This window comes from Zonotrichia leucophrys, chromosome 18 (genome assembly GCF_028769735.1).
Source record: "Zonotrichia leucophrys gambelii isolate GWCS_2022_RI chromosome 18, RI_Zleu_2.0, whole genome shotgun sequence".
Lineage (NCBI taxonomy): Eukaryota > Metazoa > Chordata > Aves > Passeriformes > Passerellidae > Zonotrichia > Zonotrichia leucophrys.
The window spans coordinates 2,075,968-2,093,474 of record NC_088187.1 but is presented as its reverse complement, the minus strand read 5'-3'; the positions used below and the strand labels follow the sequence as shown (position 1 = coordinate 2,093,474).

Genomic DNA, 17,507 nt, shown 5'->3' with positions numbered 1-17,507 from the left:
CGACGACGGCCGGAGATCGGCGGGACGCTCCCAGCTGTTCCTGCTCCGCGGCACGTCCCGGGTGGCCTCTCGGGGAACATCCATCCCATACCCTCACCCAGTCCTTGAAGGCTGCAGTTGCTCCCAGCGCTTCTCCGACGTAGAGGCGGAGGGATGCTCGAAGTAAAACAAAAATAAGTGAAATAAAATCCCCAAATGGAAACTGCGCGGGAGGGCGGGCCGGGAAGAGGGCAGGTAACTCGTTTTGCAGTGGAAATGAGATGCCAGCCCTGTTCCCCCAGCCGCCCCTGACCCTTGCTCAGCCCCCTGGATCTGACGGCCCGAAGGGGGGAAGGGGGAGGGAACCCCAGGGGATTTGCTCTGCCCTGGCTCCGTGTTCTCTGCTCATGGACTGAGAGCACGAGTAGCTTCAGGGGGTCATGAGCATGTGAGATGCTGGGGTTTGGACTCAGCCGGGACAGAGCAAGGCAGTAACCAGCCTGGGCTGCTCCGGCCGTGCCGCAGGGCTGCTGGTGCCAGGCAGGGCCGGCTCCTGGGACTGTCCCAGAGAGGACAGCACGGAGCTGTCTCCCAGTGCAGGGCCTGGCTGAAGTTCCTGGGCAAAGGTCCTCGGGGCAGCCAGGACCGAGTTTAACCGAGCTGCAGACCGCAAGCAAGGAGGGCACAGCTGCATGCCGTGGCACACGTCTCTCACAAGGCGCTGTGCCCCAAAACCCTGCTCAGGGACCCCAGCGGCCGGAGAACCCCCCGTGTGCTCGGGGGGGCCGCGCTGCCGCTCCGTGGGACGCAGCTGCGAGCGGAGGGTGGGCTCATTTGTTTCCTCCACTCGGCTGAGCATTCGCCCGCGGCCGCTCGGCGCTGAGAAAAGCGGCGCAGAGGAATCCCACGGCAGCCGGCGGCAAATGCCTTCGCAGGGGAAAACCAGGGCAAGCGCGCTGTGGTACGGCCCCAGCACAGGGGATCTATCGCCCGTGCGCAGCCGTCCCCTTGGTAAAGGGAGCCCCACAAGTGAGCTCTTTGGAAGGGCAGATGCAGAGCACATTTTGGGTACCCTGTGCTCAGCCAGGAAACAAAACCCAGCTCCAGCAGGGCTGGTTGGAGCACGGGACCGAGATAAGGAAGAAAGGCAACAGCAAAGGAAACCGCTAAAGCTACTTTTGGGTCCGACAGGGCACAGGCAGGACCGTCGCGCCCCAGCTGCCTCCTCCTGCCCTTTGCATCTTGGAGTGAAGTTAAAGGAGCTCGGGCAGGAGGGGGGAAAGAGAAAAGAGCCAACGTCTGTTTGTGTTGAAGCCATCCAGCATTTTTTTGCAGACATCAGCCAAGCGGCAGCAGCAATGCCATTGGTGGGAAGACAGAGTTATTTGGGGAATGCTGGACTCCGCACCATGAGAACAGCAGGGGAGGAGGTTGGTTTTAATTTAACAGGCCATGTTTACTCTTCCCCTCTCACCTTTGGTCTGTGTGCAATGTGCAGTGGGAGCCCCCCGGCAGGCAGGAAGGGGCCGTGGGTGCTGCCCCCTCCCCACGCTGCCCCCAGGCCCGGGCCGGCCGCTCTGCAGCGCTGTGCACAGCAGCCTCCCACGGCGCACACCCAGGGCAGCGATTTCTCACGCAATAAACAATCAGGCAGATGCAAAGCCTCAAAAAATACTCAGCTTTAATCTGTAAACTTGCAAAGAGAGACCCAGGGGCAGAGCAGAGGTGAAGGAGGCAGTGGGGCAGGTGAGACACGAGCAGTCAGGTGCAGAGCCAGAGAAGATGCTGATGGGGACAGATGTGCTGGACAGTCCCTGACTCCGATGTGCAGTGCCATACCCTCCACAGCTGCTCTCTGCATCAGTGCTTCAGTTACACAACCAAATATTCACCATCTGACTGCTCAGAGGAGTGGACAGTGTGCTCGAGGGAGCAACAGAGCTGGGCTGAGCACCAGGGATGTCCCTGAGCCCCACCAGTGCCCAGCAGAGCAGTTTGCTGGCTGGAAGATGCCTGACAGTGGGTTCCAGCTGCTATTTGCCAGCAGCAGGAAGGCGTAGTTGTATGACATGGACAGTGACAGGAGAGAAACCCAGCCTGGCCTGGGAGGCAGCAGGGCTGAAGCATCGCCCCAGGTGATGCCATCATGGGCATCTCCTGCATGAGGTTGGAGATGGTTCAGTCTGGAGGCATTGAAATGAAAAAACCTTTTCTTGTTAAAAAAAATAAATTCTCTAATTTCTGTGGCTACAACATGGGGGAAGCAAAGTTTTTCCAAATTGCTGTGTGTACCAGAAGTGCCCCAAGCATTGCTCGGATGCTCCCAGGGGAATTTTATTTCTCACACCAGCTGTGTGGGCAGGGAGCAGGTTTGGCTGGACCCTTCCCCATCCCAGCCCTTCCCTCGAGCAGAGCCAGGATACAATGGGGACATCATTGCATTTGTGGTGGCAGGAGGATAAAAGCCATTGGCAGCAACTGCAGAAATGAGGAGCCACAGCCGAGCGTGGGCACTGGGGTGTGGGGCAGCCTGGGGGGACAGAGCTGAGGTTCCTTGGAGGGAAGCCAGAGCCTGGCAGCACCAGGGACGAGGGGGCTGGACCAGGCCCTTCCAGTTGGACAACAGCAGCACTGTGAGCAGGAATAGCTGCAAGGGAGGCTCATCCATGGCACAGCTCCTCCAGCTGCTCCAAGGATCCCTCAGTGAGGTGTGTGGCTGTGTCCTGCACCCTGCTCGTGTGGTGGAAGTGATGGGTCACCATGGCTTGCTGGCCTGGCTGGCAGTCACCACACCACAGTGATTCCCACGATGGCACAGAGGTCATTGCTCTGCAGGGCAGCAGGATCTGAATCCTGGCACCAGGACAAGGGCCCTCCTCACGCACTCTGCTCCACTGTACTGTGCCATCCGCCTTGGCTTGTCAGAGCTTGGTTCCCTCCAGTGCTTGAGAGCGGGATAGGGCCCCACTCTGCCTCACAGCTGGGCCCCCAGGCCTGCCAGCTCCTCTGGGCCACCCTCAGGAGAAGGCACAGCAGCTGGATTTCTTCTTCTGTGACTCGATGTAATCGTGGATCTGGAAGTGGGGCTCATCCAGCGGCTGCACCGCGCGCTGCTTCAGCTCCCTGGAGTGGTGAGGCTGTGTTACCCCTCCCACACTGTGCAGGGGTGTGGGAGGTGGTGGGGCTGCAGGGAACACCTTCCTTGTTCAGTGCCCTGGCCCCAGGTACTCACTTGGCAATGGCCAGGAAGGCCAGCTCCACGTTCATGCCTGTCTTGGCGCTCGTCTCCATGAAAGGCACTCCGTACTCCTGCAAGAGCAGCACCACCCCATCAGTGGCTATGCCCAAGGTGCCCTCCTGGCCCTCTGAATCACCCCTGGAGCCTGGACAAGGCTTGAGGCTCACCCCCTCCCTGCCTTGCCCCAGGTTTTGCATGCAGGTGACTGCTGTGCTGCCCTGCAAGAGCCAGGCAGGCCTGGGCACTCTGAGGGGATGGCACGGCTGCACGGGAACCCTGGGTGACCTGAAATTGTCTGGGGGGGCTGAAGTTGGGTTAGGCCATAGCACAACTCACCCTGGCCAGTGATGCTCCATCCTCCGTCCTCACAGCCCTCTCGCTGCTCACATCAGCCTGCCAAGGGAAGGAAAATGTCCCCACACACCAGAGCAGCTGGCACCCTGGGCATCTGGCAAACCAGCAGTGTGGGGTGTTCAGGGGGCTGACAGGAATGAGGGGCAGCATGGATCCAGAAGTATCCACTGCCCAGAGAACCTGGGACCTGTGGAGCATCTGGGACCTGGTGGCATTGAGGGTATCAGGGGGATCCTGGGGACACTGAGGACCTGGGACAGTACCTGAGGGCATCCAGGACCCAGGGAGGCTCTGGTACCCTGCTGGGCGTCAAGTACCCAGCATCATCCAGGATCTAGGGGACATCCAGTCCCAAGGGGAAATCCAGTCGGGCACTGGGCACCCAGCAGCATCTTTGACTCCTGGAGAGAATCTGGGACCTTGTTGGGCCTTTAGGGCTTGGGGTTACCTGAGGTGCAGGGGTGCATCCAGGCCTGGGTGGGCACCCCATACCAAAGCATCCCATTCGAGGAGCACCCCGTCCCTGGATCCTCAGGCTCGTGCTGCCACCCGCTGGCTACCGGGAACACTGCCCTCGCCGAGCCCCGGGGACATTTGGGACAGGGGAACCACCCCGGGGACAGAGGAGCCGCCTCTGCGCTCGGCCGGGCCCAGAAAGCAGCAGAACCGGGCAGAGGGTGCAGGCAGAGCCCCATCCCTGCCCGGCCATGGGGATGGCAGGGGCACGCAGAGCACAGCAAAGCCCAGGGTGCACGGGGACCCTGCACACACCTTATTGCCCAGCAACATGATGACCACGTCCTTCTGGGCGTACTCATGGATCTCCGTCAGCCAGGCCTGTGGGGCAGCAGCACTGTGTTGGGGTGAGGGGTGCTCCTGTCCCTCCCCACTCAGCCCCCCACCCCTCAGTACCCCCTCCCTTCCCTCTCAGCCCTCGCATCCCCTCAGCACCCCCAGCACCCCCACAAGGACAGGGATAATGACTTTTCCTTCTTGGCACAGGAATTATCCCAGCATCACAGATGAGCAGTCCTGAAAACGCCCCGTCTCCTGGCTACAGCCCAAGCCGTAGTTCACATCCTTCCCAAACCACGTTTTCTCCCTCAGGCATTCACCGTGTCCTCAAACAAAACTCACCCAGGCATGCAGCACCAGCCAGGTGCCCTGGGATGAGCTCCCAGCTGGCTGGCTCTGGCCAGAACAGCCAGTGCTTGGGGGTACAGCAGGCTCCCAGCTGCTCCCACAGCTGGGCAGCCAAGCAGGGCAGCCAAGCAGGGCACCCTCAGTGCAGGCCCTGGGAGAGCTCCCCCAGCCCTCGGTGGGACTCACGCGGATGTTGTCGAAGGACATCTTGCTGGTGATATCGTAGAGCAGGAGCAGGGCTGCAGGGGAAGAGGCAGAGGCATCGCTACACTGCAGGAATGTGCTCTGCATGGTCTCCCCACCCCTGCTGGACCCCAGACTCACCTTGGGCATCCCGGTAGTAGGCGTGGGTGACGCTGCGGAAACGCTCCTGTCCTGCCGTGTCCCAGATCTGCCGAGAAACTGCCCTGGTGAGAGCAGGGAGAGCAACCTCCCCCAGCTGGGTCTGCTCCCGTGGCTCCCAGCCCTGCTGGACCACCACGCTCAGCCTGAGCTGGGTTTCCATCTGGAAGCTTCTTCCCCCCTCCCAAAGCTCACCTGCAACTTCACCTTCACACCATCCACGGCCACCACTTTGTTCTGCAGAAGACAAGGAGAGCAGGTTTATCAGCCCAAAGCATGTCCTGGTGCATGTGCCAGCCAGCCCTGGCACTGAGTTGGCATTCCACAGCCCCTCAGCTGCTCTCCCTGGGCCAGTGGAAAGAAGCAAGGCTGCCTGTGGGGCTGGACATCAGAGCCTCATTGCCACAGACCGTGATCCTGATTGCTTGGCAGCTACGGGGACACCCCAGAGCAGCAACCCCTCGAGGCAGAGCGAAGAGCAGAATCAGTGCAGAGGAGACAGCAAGATCCCAGCCTGCCTTGGATCCAGCGCCTCGTTCATCTCCCACAGCCAGAGTCCCTGTCCTTGGCTCCCTAATGAGCACTTAATGACCTTGGCTGCCCAGCAGGTCCCAGGAACACCGACCTGCTCCGGCTCCTGCTGGGGAGCTCCGGGCTTGCAGCAGCCCCGGGAAGCTGGCAGAGCTGCAGAACTAGGGAAGCATGGATGAACCACACATAATTTTGCATTTATTAATAACATGTTGGTGTGCTTTTATGTTTGCTCACCAAAAAGCCCTGATCTTTCTGACAGGACTCTTCAGCTCCATGTGCTCAGGGAATGACTGCTGCACTAAAAATATAGCCTGTTTGCAGTAAATTAAGGGGTTTGGATGCTACAAACTGCCTGGGCATGTGCAAGGGGTGATGCTGGATGTCCTGCTCAGGTTTTCTTGCTGGTGGAGCCTTGCTTGGTTCTTAAAGGAGGTAGAAAACACTGAGCTGGAGGGGCTGCATGTAGCACACAGCTGTATCCAGCACGGCAGGAGGAAATCTCCTGGGTTGGGTTTGCAGCCAGGCTGGGCTGGGACCAGGAAAGGAAAGAAGCATTTCCATCTGAGCTGGGAAGGCAGCTATTGAGGCTTAAGCAATCACTATTCTCATCTCAGAAGCACAGGGGCTTCTCTCCAGAGGCCAGAAAAAAGAAAAGCAAAAACTACTGAAAAGCTATTTTAAGACTTTAAGAATCATACTTGGAGTCTGGAAAGAGAAGACCCCTATAAATAATTTGGTTGCCTGGAATTGTTTGAAATGGAAATTCAGCCCATGTGGTGATGACAGCATTTGAGCAAATGGGCTGGATAAAACAAAAACATGCCCCAGGAGACTCTGGAGATTACCTAGAGCAGTGAGCCATGAGCTGCTGGAGGGGATGCTTGCACGAGGCAGAGCAGGCACCTGTGGGCTGGCAACACCTCTGGGGACAGCAGCACCGAGCCCAGCAGTGGGACACAGCAGATTTTCCTCCTTTCATGACTTTATCATGAGGACAGGCCTCGTGGCCTCCCCTAACCAAACCCACAGCCATCTCTCTCCCCCAGCCCCTGATCACCAAGGCCCCGGTTCCACCAGAAGCCAAAGGCAGCTGGGGCAGCAGAAGGGGCAGCAAACAGGAGCAGCTGCGGGGGCAGAGGAAGCTCTGACCGCACTCGACACAGTCGGTGGCTGTGGGCAGAGCCCTGCCCGGGGATACCCCCGTGACTTCCTTCCTGCTCTGCCCTGTGCTCAAACAGCTGTGCCTCCCTGGGCACCCTTAGAAAGATCCTGCAGCTGAAATTTGGTGAGCAGACAGCAGTGTAGGGGTTTAAACAGCCCATTTCAGCCCTTCTCAGCAGCCCATTTCAGCCCTTCTCAGCAGCCCATTTCAGCCCTTTCAAGGCATGAAGTTACAGCAACCTGCGTTTGTCCCCCCAGCTGTTGGCTTTGGCCTGCTTGGTGGAGGGTACTGGCTGTCCAGCACACACCCCCAGACCATGAACACAGCTGGGATGGGCTAAACCTAGACCCTTTGCTGATTTAAAGGTAAGAGGCAACAGTACCAGTGGGCTTTTCTGTCTGTTACTGCTCTCCCAGGGAGGGGTGGAAGGGTTCCAGCAAGAACCTGCAGCTGGTTGGAAGATAACTGGAGGTACAGAGGCTGGAATCCCCCGTTCTCCCTGCCCAGCACCCTGTCCTGGCCAAGGTGCAGGTGCAGGGGGGCGAGGGGCTGGCAGCTGTGGTGGTCTCACCCGGAAATCTATGCCCACGGTGGCAATGAACGTCCCGGAGAGAAAGGCCCCGTCTTTGAACTGGAGCAGGAAGCAGGTTTTCCCCACGCCCGAGTCTCCAAGCAACATCACCTGCAAGATGGGCGCAGGGAGAGAGGTCAGCAGGACCGGAGGGAGCAGCAGCCCCGGCTGGGGCTGAGCCCGCCCCGGTTCCTTCTCTCCCCAGAGCTGCTCCCGGTGTGCCCGGAGAGCCCCGCGGGGCCGGGTGTGGGTGGGAGCCCTGAGGGTGCGGCCAAGCAGCGCCCAGGGCAGCAGGGCAGCCCCCAGCCATGAACGAGGCGGAGGGCTGCTGTGAAAACAGGCACTGCAGCAGGATATCTCCTAGCCAGGCCCTAGAGGCTCCTAGAGAACCAGCCACAGCTCCCAAATGCGTGCAGACACCCACGCCTTGCCCCTGGCCCGGGTGTGCCCAGCCCAAGGGCTGATGCATGGGTTGGACAAACCCTGCGTGTCCGGGACTCTCTCCCCGTCGGTGCCTGCTGCAGACACCAAAGCAAACATGGTGCCTTTCCCCTCCTGCTAAGCAAACAGGATCAGCCCAGGCTCTCCCGCCACTCCAGCACCTCTGGCCTCAGGCAGGGAGCAGCCAAGACCAACGCTGGGCTCCATAAGCACAGCCTTTCCCAGTGCTGTGTTCTTTCTGCCTACCTGCAGCAACCTCTTCCTGCCCAGCAATCATTAACCTGACTGCATCATTTTTCACCCTTATGAAAAACATCAGTGAGCAGGACTTCAGCAGGAAGGTCCATGCCTGCATGCCCACCTGGCAGGATGCTGGAGCTTGCAAAGCAAACCTCTGCAGCCCTGCTGCCCCTGTGGGCCATGGCCACCTTCCATAGGGATGGCAGAGCAAACGCCAAAGCTGGGGGCTGGAAATGCTCTGCCTCCTGCTACCACTTTGCTGGTCAAATCCTCCCCCAGGACTTATGGGGAGCTGGGAACACTGCTCAGTTCTGCCTCCACCTAACTCTAGACCACGCTGAAAACTGCTTTTCTTCCTCAAACATGGAAATTGTCCTCCATGAAGAGGAGTCAGAGAGGGGAGGATAAAAGCAAAGGCATAAAAGCAGTTTAGAGAAGGTGACAGCGTGCAGGGCCACTTTGGAACTGGCTCAGTGAGGCAGCAGGGGGTGTCAGTGCTGACACCGTCAGTGCTGGGCTCAGCCTGGGGCTGTATATTAAATTTTGGGGGTAAAAGGTTCCTCAGTCCGGTGCTTCCCCTGAGCTGCTCGGATGAGGAAGGTGCTTCCTGGGGCAGCCCTTGCCTGGCCTGGGCTGGGGAAGAGGGGGGCACTCAGGAAGGAGGGCTGAAGGGGGCTGAAGGGGGCCCTGGGCTGGATCCAGGGCTGAAATGCTGTTCCCACCTTGGAGCCCTTGGGGTGCTGCAATGGCCTGGACGGGGCCCTGCTCCCCCTGCCCTGTGCCATGGGGGGCACTGTTGTGGGGCTGGCAGGAGCCCCTTGGCCTGGGAAAGGTCTGGCGGGCTTTCAGAGCTCGGCCACGCTCCTCTTGCCCCGGGAGCCCCCCAAAGTCCCGCTCCTGCCGCTGGTCCCTCCTGTGCCACCTCCTATGGAGATGGACGCCGCACCTGCACCTCCCGGGGAGCAGAAGCCCAATCCCGGCTGCACCGGGGGCTCCCGGGGAGCAGAAGCCCAATCCCGGCTGCACCGGGGGCTCCCGGGGAGCAGAACCCCAATCCCGGCTGCACCGGGGGCTCCGGGACAGAGGAGGGCTGGGGGGATCAGCTGCGGCCGCCGCCTCCTTCCCTTCCTCCCCGTTTCGCGGCCGCTTCCTGGGCGCGATCGCAGCAGCGGAGGAAGCGGGCGGCCCTCGGGACCCTTCCTAAACCCTAAACCCCTCCTGGTCTTCCCGCAAGCCGGGGGGCGAACCCAAACCTTCCCCTCTGGCGGAGCTCGGAGGCTCCATCCCCGCTCCCCCCGCGCCGCCTCGCACCTTGCCGGACAGCTGGTGATCGCGGGGCAGCGCCGGGGGCTCCCCGCTGCTCCTCGGGGGGTCCCCGCCGCCCCCCGGGGTCTCGCTCCCCGCCGCCCCACCGGGGCCGCCCATGCCGCGTCCGAGCGGAGCCGCCGAGTCCCGGCGGGAGCTGCGGCCCCACCCGCCTTCCTCCTCCTCTTCCTCCTCCTCCTCCCCGGCCGATGCCCCCCCCCCCCGAGGCCGTGCCCCGGCCGCCTCCCTGCCCAGCCCCGGCGCGGGGTGAGGAGGAGGAGGAGGCTGAAGAGTGAGTGGGAACCTGTGCCCCTGCACCCCGCCGTGCTGGGGTTTGCTGCCGGCTCGGCTGCCCGGACAGCGGCAGAGCCCGGCACGTCCCTGCGGACACGGCCGTGGGGAGAGCAGGAGCTGCTCACCCCGCACACGAACAGTCACCCCGTCCCTCACAGTGTGCGGATGGAGACCCCAGTGCCACCAAATCCCACCGTGCCACGCCGGGACAGCAGGGATGGCAGCTCGCACTGCCAGCCCCCAGCCCACCCCAGGGTGAGGGTTTGCCCCTCTGCTGCAGCCCAGCGGCGCTGGGATGGGTCCGGGTGAGCAGCGTGGAGCCGGAGCCGGGAGCTGAGCCGAGCCGGTTCCCCCGCGCCCGCCCCTCACCCGGGGCCTCCCGCTCCCCCGGCTGCTCGCAGCCCCTGCATCCTACACCGGCCACTGGGGCCCAGCTCATAGTGCACTTCATTTAGGAAAAGGCCAAGCATGGGAATGTGGGAGAATTCCCTGGAGAGGGATGTTGTGTTACCCAAAACTCCATCCCACAAAACCTCATAAATCCATGAACTACACCTGGTCAAGGTCTTCAGCCTTACAGGCATCACTTCATGCATAGGAGCCTTGAGCCCTCCCCAGTCTATTTTCCCAGGAATATTCCATCTCATCTCTCCCACATCAGGGCTAATCTCAGGGCAGCCCCCATCCCAGTCACACCACTGGGATCCAGGGGCGCAGGGCTCCAGTGCTGTGCCCCTCTCTGCAATCCAGGTGAGGGCCACACGTGGCTGCAGGAGGTCCAGTGACAGAGATGCCCTCTGGAATGGCATCCACCTCCTGCACCAGCCAAGCCCTCCTCTGCCCCCCGGGAAACAGAACCTGTATTTCCAGTCCTGTAACTGTGCTCAGACCCAGCTGGGGGATTTATAGTTTATATGTGCTCTTTGGCCAGGAAAGTGCCCACAGCTGGAGCTGGTAGCTTGGAGCTCCTGGAAGTGGCTGAGCTTCCCTGCAGCAAGATGGGGAGGGGGCTGAAGGATATGGAAAACTGTGCTGGGCAGGAAAAACGCCTGGCTGAGCATCACTTCCACACACTGGCGTTTGCTGCCAGAGAAACAAGGCAGCTGGAGCCGGAGGAGATCAGTGCTGAGGCTGAGCCTGCACTGTCTGCCCATGGCTCAGGCCCCTCAGCAGAGGCACCTTGGCTGCTGGTCCCTGGGCTGCTTGGCCCCAGACCATCCCCACTGGGGAAAAAGCCACATTTTCCTGCTTCCTTGACCTGGACTGGAAAGAAAATTCCTGTGGGTAATCGCATCCCTATAGGTACCAGCCCCTTGCTGAGTTCCAGCTTTGTCGCAATGCTGAAGGGATGACAGTCTCTCTGGAGTAGGGTCCCAAGCACTGTGCCTGTCCTGAGCTCGCCCAGGAGAGGGGACACACACATCAGAGCCACTTGGGACCCCAGGCAGCTCTGCAAATAGCTCTGGATGGCAGCCGAGTGTTTTTCCCAGCACCGTCACCATCTGCCAGGGCCCTGGGCTGGACACAGGCAGGACACAGGCTGGCATCTCCCTGGCACAGCAGGGCAGCTCCAAGGGCAGCTTTCTGTGTGTGAAGCACAAGGCTGCACTCGGACACGGCCCCACCAAGGGATTTGGAATATGGAGCTTTACCCATCCTTCATCCCTCCCAGTGGTCCAAAGCATGCCAAGAAGCACACAGCCAAACCAAACTCCTCATCCAGCAGCACCAAAGCAAGGTATCCAATTCTTTGTGCTTACCACGGATCCATAGATTCTGATTCCCCAGATAAAGCTGCTCCCCAAGGGTGAGTGCACAGCCCAGGGACCAGGGACTGGGCTCTTACCGTAAACCCAATGCCCACGGTGGCAGAGAAGGAGCCAGGAATGAACTTGCCCTGGTCAAACTGGACCAGCAGTGATGTCTTCCCCACGCCACTGTCTCCAACCAGGATTGTCTGCAAGGAGCACATAAAGAGGCATCAGTGCAGGTGCAGGCGATGGGGGAGCTGGGAGCCAGACATTTGGGTGGGTGTGCTGGGGGAATGTGGCAGCTAATGCAGCAGGATCAAGAAGGACCCACCCAGCCCCTGGGTCTGTCACATTTGGTTCTGCCACTTGCCCAGAGAGGAATTTGTCCATCCACCCCTTTGTCCATCTCTGTAATTAATGAAATGTTCTCTGGGATGAGCTTCAGGCCTGAAACGCACTGCACCCTGTCCAAGAGAGGAAAGATGGGAGGGAAAGTAAAGCTCAGCCTATCATGGAGAGTGAGCAGGAGAGAAGCTCCTACCCCAGCTCAGGGAGCTGCCGGGCAGAAGCAGCCTTGGCTCACACAGGCCTGCTGGAAAACCTCTTTGGGAGGACTTTGGAGTCACTGGATCAAGTCCAAAACTGTTTAGTAAAGAGAGCATCTCCTGCAGCTGCTGCACACAGCTGCTGCCACAGCCACACAGCCTCGCCGGGTCACTGGGCTGCCTTTGTGCTGCCTTAATGCCATGGACCCACAGCACTCCCTCCTGGCAAAGTGATGGCTTTGAAATCATGGGGTGCCTCTGCCTCTCCAGCCTCCCTGGGAAACCCCAGACTGCTCCCATCCCCGAGCAGAAGGGACAGGAGCTGTGCTGGTGTCAGAGCTGTCACCTCTTAAGCAGCTCCCACACTGCCAGCCCCTGGCCCTGGTACCCCTGGGGAGCTCATCTTCCCTTCTGCTCCTCAAAACCCTGCCCTAAGGGAGACCTGCAGTGCAAACAGAACCCCTCCCTTCCCTCTGCTGGTATCTGGGTTTTGTTCTCAGAGCCACTGGCAAACATTCCCATCCTTTCAGGAAACTGAGGCACTTTCAACCCTTTCGCAGGACACGAATTAAAACAAACACTCTGCTATCAGCCTGCTGGCTTAGAAGTGGTTTGGGCTCTGTGTTTCAGGACAGGGGTGTTCCTGAAGCTGCAGTTCTGGAGTGTCCCCTCTGTTACGGGTCCCCTGTCACCCCTGAGGCTGCAGGGACGAGGCAGTGAGGTGCTGGGACTAAACCTCCCCAGCCTCTGCATCCACCTCTGCTACACTTGGCTGCAGCTGTTTTACCCCTGCCTGGTTGGTGTTTGTGCCTTGCTCTGTCCTGCAACACCTCAGCCCTTTGACTCCAGCCTGAAGGTGCTTCAGCACCTCCCCAAAATGCAGGGGAGCCGCTGTGCACATCTGGTCCTGTCCCCAAATGCCCTGGGGTGACACCAATCCTGGCACTACTTCAGGCACTGCACTTCCCCTTGTGAAACACAGGCTGAGTGTGAAGGAATGTTTCATCAAATGCCTGAACAGCCCCAGCAGATCAAGACCTGATTCCATACACGGGGAGGCCACGTGGGCTTCACAGCCCCTGGTGCCACGATTCCTGCACCCCACAGATCCCAAAGAAGTGGGCTGAAACCAAAAGCCAAGGAGCTTGAGGAGCCCAGAGAAGTGGGCTGAAACCAAAAGCCAAGGAGCTTGAGGAGCCCAAACCATGCAGGGATGTGGACTGGCAGGACATCAGCGTCCTGCCTTGCCTAAAGCACCGCCCCACACCCTGCCTGGAGCTGCTCACGCTGATACACCTCAGTGAGCGCTCGCCTCATGAATCAGCACTTTCCCTTGGAGAGCCCATCCCAAACACTGCCCCTGTGCTGGGAAGAGCTGAGCTGCTGAGCAGAGCTGCGGGCAGGAGGGAGCCCTGCACCTCTGCCAGTGCAGGCTGCTGCTCAGGGCTGTGTGCTGAGAGGCAGCAGCACCCTGTGCCCAGATCTGCAGCACAGATTTCTCCCTCCTCCCTGCCTGGGCTCTTTGCAGGTCACTCGCACATCCAGAGCAGCCGCGTGAGCCGGGAGCTGGCACGGGGGGAATGTTGGGAGGCAGAAATCTCTGGGCCAGAGGAGCTGGTTCACCCCTTTCCTGGGGGAAATGTCCCTGCCCAAACCCCCCTTGGCTCTTCCCTAGGGAACTCTTCCCTGTGCACAGAGAGGGATATGCCCAGGAGCAGCTGGAGAGGAAAGCACTCCGAGAATTCATTACCATGGGGCTCCTGCACCTCAGTGCTGTGTAATTTCGTGTTACATACTATTTCCAGGTAAAATAGTGATGCTGAGATGTGCAACAGGACTGGGTGCACCCTGCAGTGCTGTCTTTGGGAGCAGTTAATGCAGAGAACAACATTAATTATGGAGGGAGAAGAGCTGGTTGGAATGAGCACCAGAAAGCCTCCAGAGCCCAGGGTTTACAGAGAACATGTATAAAAGGCAGATTCCTCTATTAATAATTTAAATGGGATTCATAATAGAGACAACTCATGAATTGCTTCATGACTTAATAATAACAGCAAAATTTGGCCTGGAACAGCCAAGAGATATTCCTAATGACTTCAGGAAAAGCTCATGGGCTGCATGGAAGGACAGCACAGTAGAAATCACTGTGGCCTTCCTGGTCACCAAATAAACAAAAAACAAGAACAAAAAGCCCACTGTAGGGAAGATGTTACTTGAAATAGCCCTTGAAATCTCAGGCTGGACATGACTGAGTCATGATAGTAAAAAATTTCCCAGAGCCAAAGTTCCATAGCTGTCCTGACTCTTCCCCCACCCTCAGCCACAGACAGACCTCCTCCACACCTTCTTTTCCCCCTCAGGTTTTCCTTTCCCTTCTTCTTTTTTTTTTTTCAGGGTGGTTTTTTTTTTTGGTGGTTGTTTTTTGTTGTTGTTGTTTGGTGGGTTTTTTGGGGTTTGTTTTTTTTTGTTGTTGTTGTTGGTTTGGTTTTTTTTTTTTGTTTTGTTTTTCATTTTGGGGGGGGGATGGGTTTGTTTGCTTTTTGTTTTTTCGTGGGAAACTTCAGTAAAATGTTGTAAGATTCCTTTTGGTGCTGCTCATCCTCTCTGCCTGGTGGTGTGGGGATGGAACAGTGCTTTGCCAGAGGTAACCTGACTTCTCCACCACCCCACAGTCCCAGAGAAAAGCAGGTGCACCTTGTAACACCCTCCTGAAAGGCTTGTCTGCCTGACCTGCCTTAGGGGAAGAGCAAATATCCCTCCCCACACCTTGAGTAAGTTTTGGGGCTAATTCTAATGTAGATGGATCACTTCCAGTCAGAATCGTTGCTGGCTCAGCATGGGGCTGCAGGGACAAGGCAGAATAATTCAAACTTCCCATACTTGCAAGGAAAAGAGACATTTTGGTCTAACCTGCCGAGGGAAGAGAGGTTTTGCAGCACAGGGAGGCAGTGGGTGCAATTCCAGTGCCAGCCAAATGGGAGGAGATCTGGGACAGTGCATGTGGGCTGAGGTTGTCTTCCCAGCTCATTTTTGAGATAAAACATGCAGAACCTGGGCCTGAGCTAAACATAGCTAATGGAAGCCTGGCAGGCTAAAACCCCGGTCAGGGGGTGCAGGAAGGGAGAAGTGCCCTCCACAGGCTCTGGTGTCGCTCTCAGGGAGCTGATGAAGCCCCAGACCCGCAGGTTTGTGCCCAGGTGAGCAGGATTTATCACAACAATTTGTGGCAAATGTCACAAATTGGTGCCCCTCAGCACCGCTGCCTGCAGAGCTAAAGTGGGACACAGCCCTGGGAGAGTCTGAGGGTGAAGGCCTGTCTGCTTTCAGCCCCTCACCACCCCACTCTGTGGCCTCTCAGGCTGAGGCTCTCAGTCCTGAGGCTTATTTTTAACCTGCTCTTTATATAAAATCGTGCTGCCTTTCCCCTGCTGCAGGCAGTGCTCCAGGGATGGAGCTGGATGATGCTCGAAGCTGCTGTGTGCCACAGGAACAGCTCAGGGCTGTCCCCCCTGCCCAGACACGATTTCACCATGGCCAAGACACTTATACCAGCTTGAGAGAGAGCCTGGAGCCTCTGCCAGCCTTGGCACAGGCTGTATCTCAGCGCTGCAGAGCTCTAGGGCTGTGCATCAAACAAAAGCTGGCTCAGATCATGCAGGAGATCCCGGTTTGCAACCCCCTGTTAACATCTTGGATCAACCACAGACAAGGAGCTCATCCGTCTGCCTTTGGGTCTTGCTCCAGCTAATGGACCAGGAATCACAGGAGGAAGAATGATTTGGCAATGGGTCAAACCGCCTGAGAGCAGAATTCATCATTTTGTATCAAGCAAAACTTCTCTGGAACAGCCCAGAATAAACCTCTGCTGTTCCTGCTTTGGTTAGCTCCGGGCCCATTTCCTCCCCAGGTCTGGGTTTAGCCACCAACCAGAAACCATTTAATCCTTGGCTGCAAGCTGCAAAGCTCTCTGGAGGTTTTTCAACACATCTGAAATGTGATTGCTTGCTCAGACACAAGATCTAGTGAGGTGTTTGCAGCCTCACTTCCCTGGAGTGAGAGCAGCCTTGTTTCTGCAAGACAAGCAGCCCAGCCAGGAGAGGCAGAAAAATATCAAGGGAAACAGCAGGGAATGTGGGACTGGGAAGGTTATTTGCCTGGGCAATATAACCATTTTCTGCCCAGAGCCTCATTTCCACCAATGTAATTTCTGAACTGCTGCAGCTGCTTCCTGGAGAAGAGAGAGTTAAGGCTTTGCAAAGAATCAAAGTTTCTCAAGTCATCCCTGGAGGCATGTTCTATGTATTCCATGTAAAACAGAAACGAGAGCTGCTAGTAATTGATATTTTTCTACTAATCAAGGGCTGGGCACCTTGCCCTGAGTATACAGCAGGATACAGAACAGACTGGGATTTGTGAACAGGATCCACAGAACCCCAGCCCTTCTCCTGTCTTGTGCCATCCCTGATTTTCCTGAGGGAGGCAGATCCTGCACAGTCACTGGGGACTGCAGGAAAGCAGAGTGAGGACAGCAGGAAGGAATGATGGGTGGATCTGTGAGAAATCAGCATCTCCTCCATCACTCCAGGAGTTGCAGGGCAGCGCCTGACTGCAGAGAGCAAAATCCCCTCTGCTGCTGTCCCCGCAGCAAAGCCTGAGCACCCCACGTCTTGCAGGGACACCAGCAAGCCTGACCACGCTCCGTGCCATTGCAGTTACAAAACACAGTCCCAGGAGGTACAAAAACACAGTCCCAGGAATACTGCAAAAGAGGATTTCAAAGCAACAAGGGCAGGAATGGACGTCTCTGGGACACGGCTATTTCACGGCAGGAAAGTCCCAGCTCGTTAATCTGCTTCTGGCAAACAGAGCCCCGCGGTTCAGCTGCCCCCGAGCCGCCCTGAGCCTGCCGGGACAGCGGCAGCGGCTGAAGGGCGGTGCGGGCTGTGCAGCAGCCCTGGCTTCCCAAACACGCCGGATCCTGCCACCCCCTGCCCACCGTCAGCCGGGATGTGCTGGGACCGGGGCCGATCCCTGCAGGGGGGACAGAGCTGCCGCCGCACCGGGGCGAGGGTGAGAGACGGACCCCGCCGGGAGAGGAGGAGCGAGGAAGGCAGAGGGACGGGATTTGTCGGGAAGTTCAAGCAGAGCGCTGTCCCTTCTCCCCGCTCTGCAGACCCCTCCCGGGTGCCCCCATCCCTTCCCCATCCCCATCCCATCCCATCCCATCCCATCCCATCCCATCCCATCCCATCCCATCCCATCCCATCCCCATCCCTACCTTGTGCAGCAGTGCCTCGTTGTAGCCGTCCCCCCCCGGGCCGGCGGCGCGGGCCCCCATGGCCGGGGGGGCTCGGGGTGCCCGGGCCGGGCCGGGCCGCCCCTGCAGCACCGCGGGCAGCGCCCGTCCCGCTCAGCACCGCGGGCAGCGCCCGGCCCGGTGCGGCCCCGCAGGACAGCGCTGCTCGGTGCGGCAGTGCCCGGCCCGGTTCGGCCCCGCAGTACCCGGCCCGGCTCGGCCCCGCAGGACAGCGCTGCTCGGTGCGGCAGTGCCCGGCCCGGCTCGGCCCCGCAGGACAGCGCTGCTCGGCGCTCGGCGCCGCCGCTCGCA

The 17,507-nt window shown here is 58.9% G+C and overlaps 1 protein-coding gene across 3 annotated transcripts; it reads right to left on the bottom strand.

The window, feature by feature from the left end:
* Positions 1 to 1,640: 1,640 nt before the first annotated feature.
* RAB37 (RAB37, member RAS oncogene family) lies at positions 1,641 to 17,507 on the bottom strand. Of its 3 annotated transcripts, XM_064728473.1 has the most exons (10): positions 17,178 to 17,507; positions 11,450 to 11,560; positions 7,324 to 7,434; positions 5,252 to 5,293; positions 5,039 to 5,105; positions 4,901 to 4,953; positions 4,343 to 4,408; positions 3,554 to 3,610; positions 3,212 to 3,288; positions 1,641 to 3,102 (listed from the first exon to the last, which is right to left on the bottom strand). In XM_064728473.1, exons 1-10 carry the CDS (start codon positions 17,235 to 17,237, stop codon positions 2,997 to 2,999), a joined length of 750 nt encoding a protein of 249 aa, XP_064584543.1. In that variant the 5' UTR covers positions 17,238 to 17,507; the 3' UTR covers positions 1,641 to 2,996. The 3 variants fall into 3 exon arrangements, with proteins under 3 accessions (XP_064584543.1, XP_064584545.1, XP_064584546.1); XM_064728475.1 differs by lacking the exon at positions 7,324 to 7,434; XM_064728476.1 differs by lacking the exons at positions 11,450 to 11,560; positions 17,178 to 17,507 and adding an exon at positions 9,316 to 9,513.